General features: G+C 33.6%; 1 protein-coding gene across 1 annotated transcript; it reads right to left on the reverse strand.

Annotated features, from left to right (window-relative positions):
- Positions 1–1621: 1621 nt before the first annotated feature.
- On the reverse strand, positions 1622–12249 carry LOC131620078 (uncharacterized). The gene is made up of 3 exons (XM_058891099.1): positions 11838–12249; positions 3099–3304; positions 1622–1852 (listed from the first exon to the last, which is right to left on the reverse strand). The coding sequence occupies exons 1-3, from the start codon at positions 12247–12249 to the stop codon at positions 1622–1624; spliced, it is 849 nt and encodes a 282-aa protein (XP_058747082.1).
- Between the last annotated feature and the right edge of the window lie 3527 nt (positions 12250–15776).

Raw genomic sequence — 15776 nt, forward strand, 5'->3', positions numbered from 1 at the left:
AAGGTAATTATGTGTTAAAAACATAAAAATATAAAAAGAGAAAGAAATAACATGATAAAATAAAAACTTTGACTAATAAAGCAGATTCAAACAATGACTGGAAAGAAAAACAAGGGAAACACAAAATCCCAAGGTTCAAATGCAAAAGGGAAAACAAATCCTAAGTGTCTAAGTTCCAGAAGATGACGACGTTGACAGCTTGGGCAGAATTTGTTGAAGCATAGTCTGAACAGATTCATTGACAACCTTCTGTATACCAATGCTTTCCTTGAAAACCTGTTGTTCTTCCCTGATGATACTAACATCTTGTTCCAGATGTAAGATAGCAGGATCGGCAAATGAGACAGCCAGATCATCTTTTCTTGCTTTCTCTGCTTCTTCAGCAGCTCTATCATCTTCTTCTACTTGAAGTCTGGCTTCTTCAGCTTCCTGAAGTGCTTTAGTTTGAGCTTCTCTTTCCTTAGAAGCAAGAAGATTGAAGAGTCTAATTCTTTCCTTCTTAGATTCTTCTCGTTCCATCACCATCTGAACATTAGCAAACCTGGATGCATCTAAAAAGCTCATCAGCCTCTCAAATTCAGTGTACATCCACTTCTGAAGATTTTTCCAAGAGTCATCCAGAGCCTGAGGATCAGAACTTGTACTAGCCTCTGCTCTGAGCGATGCAACCTTGTTCTTATCCTTGTCCCTAAAATATCAATGAACTCATCCAAGGTTTTGAGAATTTTGGGAACAGATTCTTGATAAATGACTAAGGTTAGATCTCTTTCAGAAATTTGGATTTCAGCAGATTGCTTGGTCAGATCAAGAAGATCAGAAATAGTAAAAGGTTCAGATGTTGATATTTCAAAAGGTTCAGTGGATGTTGTATTAACTGGTTCAGAGAGGATTGTGTCTAGAAGTTCAGTAGTGAGAGTCTCGAAGGAGTTAGATAAAATTCTTGAAGAATTTGGTGAATGTGGGTCAGAATGGTGAGAATGTGGAGAGGGCGAATCAACATTGATTGCTTCTGAGTTGGTGAAAGCAAATTCAAAAAGAGATTGTGAGGTGGCAAAATGAAATGTTTCAGATTCAGGTGGAGGAGGAATGGATTCAGAAACGAGAGTGATTATTGGTGAGGTGAATGTATGAGAAGGAGCTGATGGAATTTGATTGATTGAAGGAAAAGGATTAGAAGCTGGATTATTTATTATTTTGGGAACATTTGAGATTATTGTCGTAATAGGATCAGAGACACTTGTGAGAATGATTGTTATAATGGGAATTGTTTTGTTGGTTTAGATACACTTAAGGGAATGGTGGAGGGTGGAATTGAAAAAGAAGTAAAAGATGATGTTACTAGGAGTGAAGTGGTGGAGGATGAAAGTTCATTAAAAATATTAGCAACAGACTTAGAAATAGAAGAAGTAGCAGACTTACTAGTAGGTTCTGGATAAGAAGCTAATGATATGTTCTTAGAAGCTTGAGCTTTGTCCTTCTTCTTCTTCTTCTTCTTCTTCTTCTTCTTATTCCGAGGTTCAAAAGCTTATGTATTCTTCTTCCTCTTTCCTCTTGAAGGACCAATAGGTTCCACTGCAGGAGCCAAGTCTTTGTATGTGAAGCTTTACATGTCATAACCAGCTTATGTCGTCATGACCACATATGTAGTAATTCCTTCTGGACTATCTCCCTTGGTGAACAGAGGGAAATTATTAGCATAAATTCTTTTGCTAGTGATGTTGGAGGATGGAATAGTAGAAGGGTTAACACTGATTTTCTTGACCAGATCCATGTATCTTAGATTCCTTGCGTTGAAGAATTTTCCAATTGCAGGAGCCAGATCCTCGGTATATTTGGCTTCTTCAACCAAAAACTAGACCAAACCTCTATCCATGAAAAATATCAATCAGAAGCCTTCTAAAAGGAATATAAGGTGAAGTCTTCTTGCTCTGAGAATCAAAAATATTTTTTACAGAATCTCTGTTGGTGATCTTCTCATATTCTGTATACGAGATAGCACTTAGAAGTATAGTCCTAGCCTTGTGATGATTTCTGAATTCTTTCTTTTGTTGATCATTCATATTTTCTCTTTCGATCTTCTGACCGCTTTCATTGACCGGATGTTTGTAATGAAGGTGGAGAAAAACACAAGAAAGGGGGGATTGAATTGTGTTCTTTATCAATTAAAATTATCTTTCTTTTTCTTTGACGCCTTTTATTTCACTTAGTCATCTATTGGATTATGCTTGGATGTTGCGGAAGCATGCTTGGAATGAAGTTGCATAACCAATGAGACATTCAATTTAACTTCTTTACACATTATCAGAACATTTGACTAGCTTAGTACAGTTCTGAATATGTTTGCATGACTTGAATAGAGTTAATTGAATTGTGCAGAAAGTAAAAGACACGTTCATTTTTATCCTGTTTCACCTTCTAACTAAGGCTACCTCCAGTCCACCTTCTTCAAGTGATTTGCCTCTCAACAGAGGTCTTAATCCACTATAACCAATACTGATTACAACTGCACGATCCTCCGTCGTGACTAACAATCCTACACACCCAACTGATGTGACTAACCATCTGGACAATGACCCGTTCAGTGATCTCTGCGAGATATAATGTCCATTGACTCAGGAACCCTACACAAGCTACCTGCAAGTGACTAACCCCTAGGTAACTGAATCATTCAGTGATCCCTTCTGGATATAACGTTCATCAATCTAGTAACCTGCACAACAACGTGTTGTGACTAACTCCTTGCACAACTACCTGCTGTGACTGACTGCAATGGACTGTTCAGTGATCTCCACGAGATATAACATCCATTCACTTCTGGACTCCTGACCATCACATGGTCTCCAAGAGATTTCCACAATGACCGCAACCAATTGTCTTCTCAAGCTTTTGACCTTAACTGGTCGCTCAAGGCATCTTCTGGAGATTTACAGATGTGCTTCTTCTTCAAGCAGATGGTCTCTTATTCTCAATATGTAAGTTTACGACTCACTGACTCAAAGTCACTTCTGGAGCCTAAACATGTTACAAAAGATTCCTAAGAGATAACACACTTTGAGCAACAACTCTATGTGTTTTATAATTAATTACAAGAACAATACATAGTCTTGTAGTCTTCTATTCTTGAACTTCTGGATGAGATCTTCATCTTCTGAAAGCAGATAAGGAGCATCAGCTCTTGTCTTGATTGATTCTTCTTCATTTATCTTCTTAAGCAGATATGGAGCATCAGTTCTCGTATTGATTGCTTCTTTTGATAGATCTTCATCTTCTTCTTTTTGAATGCTGGTCATGTAGCTAGTCATAGCTGATAACATATTGATTAACATCAGTAAACATGAAACACTCTACGAGCAACAACTCAGTGTATTCAGTTTCCTCTGCTTTTCAACATGATTGATTAATGCTTGATCAAGTATTCATGAATGTCTTCATCTTCTCCAATGGAGCATTCTGCATAGCATGCATGTTTAGTTTCTTCATCCTTTGAGAGTTTCTTCATGGTAGGCATATGATGTATATTTCAACATTTAATCATCATACACATAGTATATGTTGCCTCTAATGGAGCAATTGAATTATCTTGTCAGCTTTCACATTCATGTTCTCCATTTCCATCTTCACACAGGCACATATTTAGTGTATAACAACACTATGGATTGATCACATACAGAGTATGCGTTGCCTCTTGTGTATTTTCTGATGTGTGTTAGCTTTCTCACACATATTCTCTCTTTTGTAAGGTACAGGCATATGATAAGTGCATTTCAACACTGTTGCTTATCACATACAGAGTATGTGTTGCCTGTTGTATCTTCTGATGCATGTCTTCATATTTCTTCAGTTTGATGTACATGCTTAGCTGCTTCATCTACAATTGCACAGATGTGTTCCACCCCAAAATTTGCCCTCTTTATTTGAGCTATAAGTTATTAACGACGTTTATTTCTTCGTTCAAAAATTGAAGAAAAATAATAAATATTTCTTATAGTTTTAAGGAAGTGCGACGTGAAGAATGGTTTAAACGATGAAAGTGCGAAGAAATTCATAAGTCCTATTTGGAAGGTGTTATGAGCTCGGTTCCCGCGTGAGTCGGGACTATTTTGACGTCCTCTACAACTTTCGTGTTTGGCTCAGAAATAAATTGTATGAGGAAGGTCCTCAAATTCGCAAATCACCTGAGTTTTTACAGTGGAAAATGGTGCTGAACCGCAGGTTTTCGGACACTAAAAAATTCATATCTCACAATTCGCTCGTTGGATTCGCTCGAAAATTTAACTGCAGCTCTGTGCCAATATTTTTCGATTCTTCTTCACACATGCTTGTTCAGATTCCGAGCCGAGGATGGAGTTTTATCGAGTTCTTTGAGCGGTACGCACAAAATTCTGCACAGTCGCGCCAGATGAATCAGCGTTTCTCGTCACTCAAACGCGCGTAATTTCTTCATCGCTTATCGAATTGAGACGATTCTCGCGGCTACGATCCACAAATCTAGTCATCTACGAGTTGATGTTGGTCCCATTCTTGAATTTCGCACCGAGCCACATTTCCTCGAAAACGAGCCAAAAAAGAGATAATTAAGGGCGTTTTGGACATTTCACCACTCATACTATATAAATCATTTTTCTTCACATTCTCTCATAACTTCACTTCACCCAAAATATCAAAAACACTTTCTCTCAATTCTCTCTCAATTTTCTTGGATCAAAACCACAAAAATTCACAAAAACTTCATCAATCTTCATCAATTCAAGATCAAATCTCAAGAACAAATGAAGATCAAAGCACAAATCAAGATCTTCTCATCCAATTGAAGGATCTCGCGCGCGCCTCTCCCCTCTCCTTGCGCCATACTCTCTCCCTTCTCATATCTCGGATTCGCGTTCGCGTTCGTGTTTCTCATGTGGATATTGCTTAATTGGTTCGAAGGTGAGAATTAAATGTGGTGTGTGTTGATAATTGTTGATGTTGTTCTTGAATTCAAAATTATCACATAACATGTTTGTTGAATTGAGTGTGAGAAGTGATTTTGACTATAATTGGTAGTATATTGAGTGGTGTTATTGTGGTTGCTAATTGATGATGCTAAATCATGGTTTTATGTTGATTTAGTGACTTATTATGTCATTTCAATATGTGTTCAAGTGCTGGAGCTTGTTGCTATATCATGCTTGTCGTTTTCTTTCCGAGCTTTTACATAATGCGCGTGATACGTCGACTTTGCTAAAAATGTCATATCTTTTGATCCGTGAGGAGTTTTTTCGACTTCTTTACATGTATCCATACTAACTCAAGGATTCTGAAGTTTTCTGCGCGAACAGAATTTTGATTCGGGTAATTTTTGGTCAATTCTGGAAGTTGTGACAGCAAGTGCGAAAACTGGCTTTTTAGGCCGAAAATTGACCGAATTGACCGTTTTGCCGAGTCCGATTGCGTGGAAATCATCACTGAAAATTCTGATAAATGATAATGTTTCTTGCTCGAATTTTGTATTGGTTTATATAGCGTCTCAATGCGTTTGCTTGTTATGTTATGTTTGCCGTAAATGAACGTAATTTGTTCGGTATTGTGTTTTATCATATCTTTTGATCCGCTTAGAGTTTTAACGCATGTGAATAACGTTTCTTGAGTAGAATAATGCTTCCGGAGCTGATGGTGAGATTTATTTTTGGTTTCGTCCGACTTTTTTAATCATTTTCGCTACTGTCCCGTTTTGGAAATCGTGCTTCCGAGCCGATTTAATAAATTCCGACTCTATATTTGAGTTCTTTGGCACGTTTCTAGCTTACCATAAAATTTTGGCTTAATTCTGACGAGTTTAGTTTTCACCGTTTTTACCCGGTTTCACCGTTTCGGTGTATCGTTGTGCATGTAAATACTTGTTTTGACTTCGTAGTTTCGGTATACATATTTGATTTGCTTTTGAATATTATCCCATGTTTCTTCTTGTTTGCTTTCGCTATGTTTTCATCCTCTATTCCATTATCCATTTCCGATTTAGCTTATCATTCAAATAACGTAATTCCGATTGCGATGTTTGTTATCTCTAACTTGTGTGCTAGTGTGCAAGGTTTTTGGATAGTCACCGATCGACGCTTATTACTCGAGTGTTCCGCTTTATTTGCGGGACACGATTCATTCACTCGTGTCGTGTTCTCATCTTGGAGACACGTTCCTATTACTTTATATCTGCTTGTTTGGTTTGCTTGTTCCTCTTGCAAGTGTATTGTGATTATGCTCGACGCGCATGTCGACCTTTGTGTGCTTTCATGGCTAATCGGTGTGCTGACTATTTGCTTTTGCTTTGCTAGCTCGCTCGCGGGATCCTTAGTTTCCTCGCTTTTCTTCGCTATAGTTTACGGATCATCATCCGTTTGGTATTGATCCCGTTTCATTTTATTTTTCTCGCACTTTATCGCTTTCTCGCATCATCCTTTAACATGAGAAGTAGGATTTAGACATGCATCTGGCCAAGCCCTCGAAAGAGGCTCTGTTTTTGTTGGTGTGTTTACATTTGTGCTTTGCGGCAGGGAGTTACGGTGTAATAAGTCCTATATGGCACTCTGTTAAGTCCTCATGGAAGGCATGCGGAAAGGGTTAGCAATCAACCCCCGCCCAGTCTCATCGAGTCTGTTCGGTATGCGCACGCTACACGTTGCTTGCTTCCGGACTAGCACAAGATCTTGTTATTGAGTATGTCAGGAAAAGGGTTCATGCAACCGGACCCCCGCATTTCCTATAGCTCGCGTCGCTCGACGTTGATGCTCGGTGTACGCACGCACCGTTTTCCTTTCAGATCCGTGACGGCTTGGTTACTGAGAGGGATCCGCTCCTCTTGTCTATGGCCCGATCATTTTCGCGAGGTCTAATGCTTGGTTGACTCGGGTGATTTGCTCCCCTTGGCTATGGCTGGACCACTTTTCTACCATTCGGCCAGTGCCGTTGGTTTGTTTGCTTTACGAGCGGAGCTCGTTTGCGTGATATTTTTGTTTGCTTTCCCTTTTTCCCCATAGGTTGCTAGTTTAGTTTAGACTTGTACCCTTTGTATGATAACATTAGGTAGCAAGCTTTCCCCCTTAGCTTAGGTTTTCCTCATGCATTCTTTAAAACATAAACCACACTCTTTGATTTTCTTTTCTTAAGAGCTTGTTATTTCCGTTCCATTCCCAAGCATAAGTCTCCAAAGGTCGAGCAGCAGAGTGCGAATGTAACTCGTTCACCTAAAAAACACAAAACAAATAGAAACTAGTTAGCCGAGCTACGGTACCTCTGATTCCGAAAAACGGATACGTAGGCAGTGGGGTAGGGCTCGTGCGAGCACAATCCTTTCTTTTCCCTACATTATGCATTCATTTTAGTCCAGATTAGCGATATTTGTTACCACCCATAGATTTCAACACTAGCGTGGATACCATCGAGTACGATGGGCGTGAGGGGTGCTAGTACCTTCCCCTCGCGTAACCGACTCCCTTACCCTCTTCTCTGGTCGTGAGACCGTTGTTTTGTTGTGTGGTTTGCTGGAATTCCCTTCCTTTTTAGGATAAATATGTTAGTGGTGACTCTGTGGTTGGTTGCACACAGAGTCTTTGGTTGCACACTTTCTTCTTATCTCCATAGATGATCCTTACTAAATATTGTCTTTTTCTCTTCGGATCTATTCAAGGGATGGATGATCACTCATTCTCCATTATGGATATATTGGTTCTTTACTTAGTGAAAGATGGATGAATTCCATATACTTTGGTCACTCCATACACTTCAAATTTGAATATTGGTTCTATTTATAGCTTGATGAGTGGTTACCGTTGGAATATAGTCGTTGCAATCTGATTGAGTATGGATTTGAATGCTTCGTATTGATTGGCTGCATGTGTCCATGACAGAACCTTATCTTGATGTCAGTTGGCGTGCTATTCTAGTTTTTCTTTCTTCAATGTGTTGCATGTAGCTTGCTTCTTCTTTCAACCTTGAGAGTTGTTCCTTTTAAATGTTGTAATCGTTTTGAACGTGATGATGTTTCTAACGACTCTCCCTTTGATTCTAAGCTCTTTATATTTTACTCAATTTATATGCTGAGCTGTAGATTCTTCATTGGATTGTATATGACTTCAACTGATGTTTGTAGTTTGAATGTCGCTGCGTTGTAGCTTCAGAACTTGTAATTTCAGAACTTCTGATCTTTCTACGTGCGTGATCTTCTGATCTCAACCCAAGCTTCTTATAGTTGCGTGCTCTTTCTAAATAAGTTTGTTTTCTTCTTTATCTGCTGTCTTTGGTAGTTGATGTGTTCTGGATCAGAACATATGATGAATGATGTTTAGCTTCGTCGATCTTCTAGATGTAGTTGTCATATTCTTTTTATGATGAATCCTGTATAAGATTTATAACATAGTATTTGCATACTAAATAAAACCATTAGTAATAAAATTTTTACTTACAAAATATATGCTTGTTATCATCAAAACTAGATTCTGAAAATAGATTTTCAATCTTGTTCTAACATGTAACCATCCGTTACCATACCCTAGAGATCAGCATCGTGAGCTAGAAAGAAACTCTCGATTCTGTCTTTCCAGTAATCGAAATTCTCTCCATCAAACACTGGTGGTCTACCATTGATTTTGTCTCTATCATCATGATTTTCATTGTTGTTGTTCTTGACTGGTTCCACCATGGTGTTTTTTGTTTAGGATCTTTTTCTGACACGGTTAAGTGTACGCACCCAGAACCAGGCGCTCTGATGCCAATTGAAAGATCGAAAAACACAATAAGGAGGGTTGGATTGGGTTAGTGATAAAATAAAACTTATGACACATTTGGTTATCCTGGTTCGTTTGAACTCAAACTATGACACATTTCGCTACCTTGCGACGTGAAAATCCCGTCGCAAATGTCATTATATATTTCTAATTTTCGTTCATTTTTCAGAAGCCCTTCCATTTTCTAGAAACGTTTTTCTCTCTTCTTCCACTCCACACATCAGCCCCAACTTCCATTCATTTTATCAACTCACACTCTTCAATTTCATTCTACATCAATTTAAAGGTATAGTTTTTGTTCCATCTCACTTCTTTCTTGTTAATTTTTTTTTTACTTTTCGTTTTTAATTTAATGACTAATTTATGATTTTAATTTTTTATTGAAGGTGAATTTTTTTTTCCAAGCTTTAAGATCCCAACAAGTTTGTTCATGCTTCATTGAGGTATTTTTGCAATTTCCTTTATTTAAGTTTTCAGATTTTTATATATATAATTGTTGGGTTGTTGGTTGCTAAATATATAAAACGTTATAATTTCGTTTTAGAATCAGTTTTTTAATATATATATATATATATATATATATATATATATATATATATATATATATATATATATATATATATATATATATATATATATATATATATATAATGTTATAAAATTTATTTTTAAATTTTGCAATTTCTTGTTTTATAATATATTATTAATATATATTTAATAAAAACAGATTTTATATTATAATTTTTGATATACATATTGTTATATTTTATTATAAAACGGAAAATATTATATATTAATTAAAAACATATTTTTTTTATGCATATATGTATTAAAAAACAAATTTATTATAGAAACAGATTTTTATGTAATATATTTATGTATTAAAAAAACAGATTTTTTTAATTTAATATTATAAAAAACCGTATACATGTATTAAAAATCATAATATATTATTAAAATAATTTTATTTTTATTAAAAACGAAAATTATTAAAATTATGTTTTATTTTTATTTAAAACAAAATATTTATCATTGTTTTTTTTTTTAACTTTATAGTATAGTATAAAAATAGAACATTATATATATATATATATATATATATATATATATATATATATATATATATATATAATTAAAAATAAAAATATATGGTTATTATATGTAATATATGTTATATGGATATTTTATTTTTATTTAACTAATGGAAGACCCGTGCGTCCGCACGGGTAAGACCATTATGAGTGATTAAATTAAATGATTTTTATTAGAAAATGAAAAAAAAATTACTTTAGTCATAGTGTAAAATAAATGACATGAAAAAAATAAGACAAAGTTGTTTATATTCATACATTGCGCATAGATTAGTTTAGGAAAAAAGGGTCATGGTAAATATTGTTGTTTCAATAGAAAAGTAATATTATTACATTGACATTAAAATAACATGTAGGAAATAGTGATGGAACAACGGTTGTACATAATAAAACAACAATAGTAATAACCAAAAAATTAATGAAAACTTAGACATCATTATGAAAAACTTTTTTGAATACCACATTAGTTGTTTGAGATAATGGATCTTTGTCTTTGGCATAAATTAAGATCTTCAAACCAACCTTACTCTTGACTCTTGACACTGTGACATAAAGTTGACCATGACTAAAGACATCTTTTGGCAAATATAAACCAACATAGTTTAATGATTGTCCTTGAGATTTGTTTATTGTCATTGCAAATGAAACAATGATGGGAAATTGTCTTCTAATAAGTTTGAAGGAACAACGAGATTGAGAATGAGAAAGAGACATCATAAGAATGTAAATAGTATTTCCAATATGGGTACCTAATAAAATTATTGTAGAAAAAATTTAAATCTTGACTATTGAAAAAAATTAGTAATTTTCATATATTGTCGCAAAAATATAACTCAACTTCTTTTACAATAAATCAAGCAATTGAAATTATTTTAAAGATGTATCGTCAAAGAAATAATCATATATATATATATATATATATATATATATATATATATATATATATATATATATATATATATATATATATATATATATATATATATATGAGGAGGGATCAAATTAAATCCGAAGAGTTACACCACGAGTTACACTCGCTCATAACTCCATTTCGAATCAATAATTTTGTAAATCAACCGTTGGATTGAAACAAAATATCATACCTATAAAGTTTTAGATTAATCTATGATGATTTACTATCATATAGAACATAAAGTCAATCGTTGGATAGAACGTAATATCATATAACGTTAATTTTGATGTAATTCGTTGACATAGTAAATCATTATAGATTAATCTCAAACTTTATAGGTATGATCTATATGATAATATGTTTTAATCCAACGGTTAATTTTAAAAAATATATATTCGAAATGAAGTTATGAGCGAGTGTAACTCGTGGTGTAACTCTTCGGGTGTAATTTGATTCCTTCTCTCTCTCTCTCTCTCTCTCTCTCTCTCTCTATATATATATATATATATATATATATATATATATATATATATATATATATATATATATATATATATATATATATATTGACATTTATATCAAATTATCTAAGATATAAATTCACTTACTTGATATAATTTTGGCTTTAATCACATGATTTGCTAGTCTCGTCAGCGTCAATCTTGTACCATTACAAAGTCCTTCCCATTGATCCAAATTCCTTATCAACATGATACATGTCCCAATTTTTAGCTTCAATGAATGATTTGGCAACCCAGAAATTTTCAAACAACTTAAGAATTCATGAGTTAAATGCTCAAAACCATCATTATCATTAGCTTCCGATCTGCCAATGGAGTCACTACTCAAAAATTATTTGCATCACCTAAAACATCGAAATTAAGTATTTAGCATAAATGGACTGAATTAAGGCATCATAAAAAGAATGGAGTAAGAAATTTAAAACCTTATATTATATGGTAGAAGATTTATGATATAATCATTAATTTCATCCATAATCTCAATGGTTGATGCTAATATAGCTCTACTTTGAAGGAAAGTACTATTTGTGTAATTTTAGGATATTATGATAAGTACTTGTAACAATAATCTCTATTGGATCATCAAAATTTGATATTATTAACTCAGGTGGAATACAAAATTCAGCATATCCATCATTTGGTTTAGATATCTTTCCATCTCCAACCTGTAAAATCCATTTAGAAAGCCTCTGTATCTCTGCTGCATTGGTTGGATTTGTCCCAGCTCTCAAACACATATTTTTGGTTAGTTTGAGAACTTTCCAATGATCCCAAATATATGATGCATTTATTATGGAATACACAATGTCAGACCTGGTACCTCTAGGAACTATGGGTAAAATTTGTCTAAAATGGCCACCAAATACCACAACCTTTCCTCCAAAAATTGTCTTAGAAGCAACTTTGTCATCACCCATTATATCTTTCAATGGCAGGTCATTGATCTGAGGTTCTCTGTTACAAACCATATATGTTTGATGTTCTAGCAAGTTTTTTTTTCCAATTATCAAGTTCATGGTTCCGTGTTATGACATGAATCTGGTTCTCCTAGTGAAACAACAAAGATAAGTAAGAGTTAGTGATAAATTCAAATCTGTATTCAAATTTGGATAATACAAAAAAGACCTTGGCATCTTGTAAAATTGCTTCTACATGTTGGTTACCATTTTGTTCCTTCACTATCCAAAGGTCGGTAACGCGAACCGCAATTTTCCATACATTGACATCAGGCTTCAAGTCAGTGATAAAAAGTGGTGCTCTTGACATGATGTCCTGAAATCAAGTTTATGATAACCTTATTAACCAATACACAAAATACATAAAATCAAATCAGAAATCAGGAAAATAAATCAGAAGGGCGCAGAACAAAAGATAAAAGTAACAAAAATGTTTATATACCAAAAAAATGTGAACAAAATATGATATCTAAATGTTTAAGGTTTGATATCAAGTTAATGAAAACAAAATATTAAGATTAAAAATAGGCTAAAGAAAAAGCAAATCAAAGAAAAACATCAAATTATAAGCTAGAATCATGAAACACACATTAAATAAACTATTTATTTTAACTGATACTACATGAAATTCATAAATACCAACTTAGAACACAGAAAATTCGAAATGGAAACTGAAATGGAAGCCGAAAAGTCTGGAAAAAATCGTTGTAAAAGATGGTGTAAAATGGAAATCAAATAATAGATATACACAACTAATACAAACTCAAAACAGAATCCACAAACATAAAAGATGGTGTTCAGTAGCAGCAAAAGTTCAGATTAAAATCTACAAACTCAAAACAAAATCAATATATACTCAACCGATACAACATAGAAATCGAAACTTGATATTCACAGCTTTTTTGAAGATCTGTTGTTATTAAAAAGAACCGAAAGAAAGGTTGTTATGCACATGAATAAGTCACTACCATGAACAACAACGGAAAATCGAAAAAAATAAGACAAGAGGGAAGAAGTTAGCCGTGAAAGAACCGGGGGAAGAAGAATGATATGAGACTGAAAATGAAGAAACTTGTTTCCTGGTTGAAGAAATGGAAATGAGAAAGAGAAGTGAAGTGAAGTGAAATGAGAAAGAGGAGTATTGGGAAGTGTTTGATATTTTCTTTTCCCGGGTAAAACCAATATCTATCAGATATTGGGGTGTTTTGAAATCAAATGAAAAATGTTAGCCACTTGTCACTTTAGCTTATTTTTATTAGTTGATGAATTTCTATTTAGTCAATTACAACAAAGGGCAAAGTTTAGTGCAAATTAAAAAGTAAGACTAGGGCAAATTAGGAAATTTATATGTAGGTTCCAAGCTTACTAAGGTAGTTGAAAACAATATCGTGTTTAATAGTTATAATATACGTTTATTAAAAAATAATAGTTTTTTTTAACATAATAATATATTTTTTAAAATAGAATATATGGTTAGTATATGTATTATAGTTTATGTTACTCCTTCCGTTTTTTTAAGTGTCATTTTAGCATAAAGCTCTTCTACCAAGATAGTGGATTATTCGAGTTGTTTTTTCTACTATACCCTCATTTATTTTCTCTTTCTAAATAAATTCAATAATCATTCTCTTTTTTCAATGGCTAATTAAGGAATTTATTAAAAAAGTAAGGGTATAATTGACAAATTATAACATTAAACTATAAAAACGACACTTAAGTAGAAACAAAAAGATCTATCTAAAACGACACTTAAAAAGAAACGGAGGGAGTATATGTTTGTAATATGCTTATAAAAACAAAATATGATTAAAATAGAATATATGGTTATTATATGTAATATATGTTATATGTATATTTTATTTTTATTTAAAAATAAAATTGTGTGTAATAGTTATAATATATATTTATTAAAAGAATAATAATTTTTTAAAAACATAATAATATATTTTTCAAAATAGAATATATGATTATTATATGTAGTATAGTATATGTTATGTGTTTGTAATATATTTGTTTTATATATTATATGTATATTTTATTTTTATTTAAAAAAAAATTGTATATAATAATTGTATGTAATATGTTATATGTTTGTAATATGTTTATAGTATATGTTATATTTTGTAATATGTTTGTTTTAAAATATAACATAATAGTTTTTTTTATTAAAAATATAAAAATATTATATGTTTATCTTAAAAACAAAATATTATGAAATTTATTTGTAGTTAATATACTAAGAATAATTATAAATGTGCAGGATGAAGTATTATCGGTACTATCGTAGTTGAATGTACGATAGCTTGTATTCAGGAAGACGTGGACATAAACTCAATTTTGAGGAAGGAGTTAAATGGTTTATCACGTGGGCATTTGCTTAAGAATATTGTCGAAGCGAAGGAGGAGTTAGATCTTGTAACACCCGAGGCCAATGAGGACGGGGAGTGGTTGTTGGTGCACGAGGCATGATAACGAGACACTCCCGAGGCCGAAGAGGATGATGAGTGATCGTCGAATTCACATTTGAATGAGAGGGATCCTATTCACATTCGAATGAGAAGGATCTTGAGGTTGTACAAGTATGTGACTGCTTAGTTGAAGGAAGACTTATAAAGATTAGTTGGGTACTACCTATACCAACAAGATGCATCTTCTTTTCGGTAGCCTAATAGATAAGAACTCTACAGTAAAGCATGTTTGACTTGGAGTAGTATCTGGATGAATGACCTTATGGGAAGTTTCCTGAAATACGTGTGAGTGAGGACAAAAGATACTGCAAAGGCCAGTGTTGGTTTGTGGGATCAATCGGTAATCCCGAAGCCAGTCTGGGGCATTACAAATGGTATCAGATTCAGACCAGTCAGGGACGAACCAAACGGAAGCTGGTGGGCATGTAACACCTGAGGCCAATGAGGGTGGGGACATTGGGTTTGATTATACAGTGGAGAAGAACTGTTGAGTAACGTACCGGAGACTAGTAATACGCATGCTTCAAATAGTCGATCACCAATGGAATATGGGGAAAACTTTAATTTGATCGCTGAGATAGTTGGCGATGCTTTTGGTGTGAACGTGACCTATGATGAAGCTGAAGATTTTGATGGGGGAAGAGTTTTTGAATGAGGAAGCCCAAAGATTTTATTAGTTGTTGAATGAGATGTGTAACACCCCAATTCTACCCGATAATTATATGGAAAATCAGAGTATAAAATTCAAGAAAACATACAATTGAGATGTCACATTTTGTCATTCAAATCATTTACGGCATTCCCGCCTTCACATAGATACATAGCACATAAACATAAACGGACAATTAAAATTAATCCTCAAAAATCACTTTATCAAAATAATTATTTTATCTCGTAGCAGAATTCACAAAACTTCACAATGATTTATTTTAATTATAACATATTCACAAAACAACTTTCAGTCACAACCAAAATAAAACATCACTCAAAACCCATCAAACATAAAAATTAATAAAACAATAGCTTATCCCCCTGAGTGCTAGGTATCAGAGCGACCACCGACTCGACTCA

The sequence above is a fragment of the Vicia villosa genome, linkage group LG7 (assembly GCF_029867415.1).
Source record: "Vicia villosa cultivar HV-30 ecotype Madison, WI linkage group LG7, Vvil1.0, whole genome shotgun sequence".
Classification (NCBI taxonomy): Eukaryota; Viridiplantae; Streptophyta; class Magnoliopsida; order Fabales; family Fabaceae; genus Vicia; species Vicia villosa.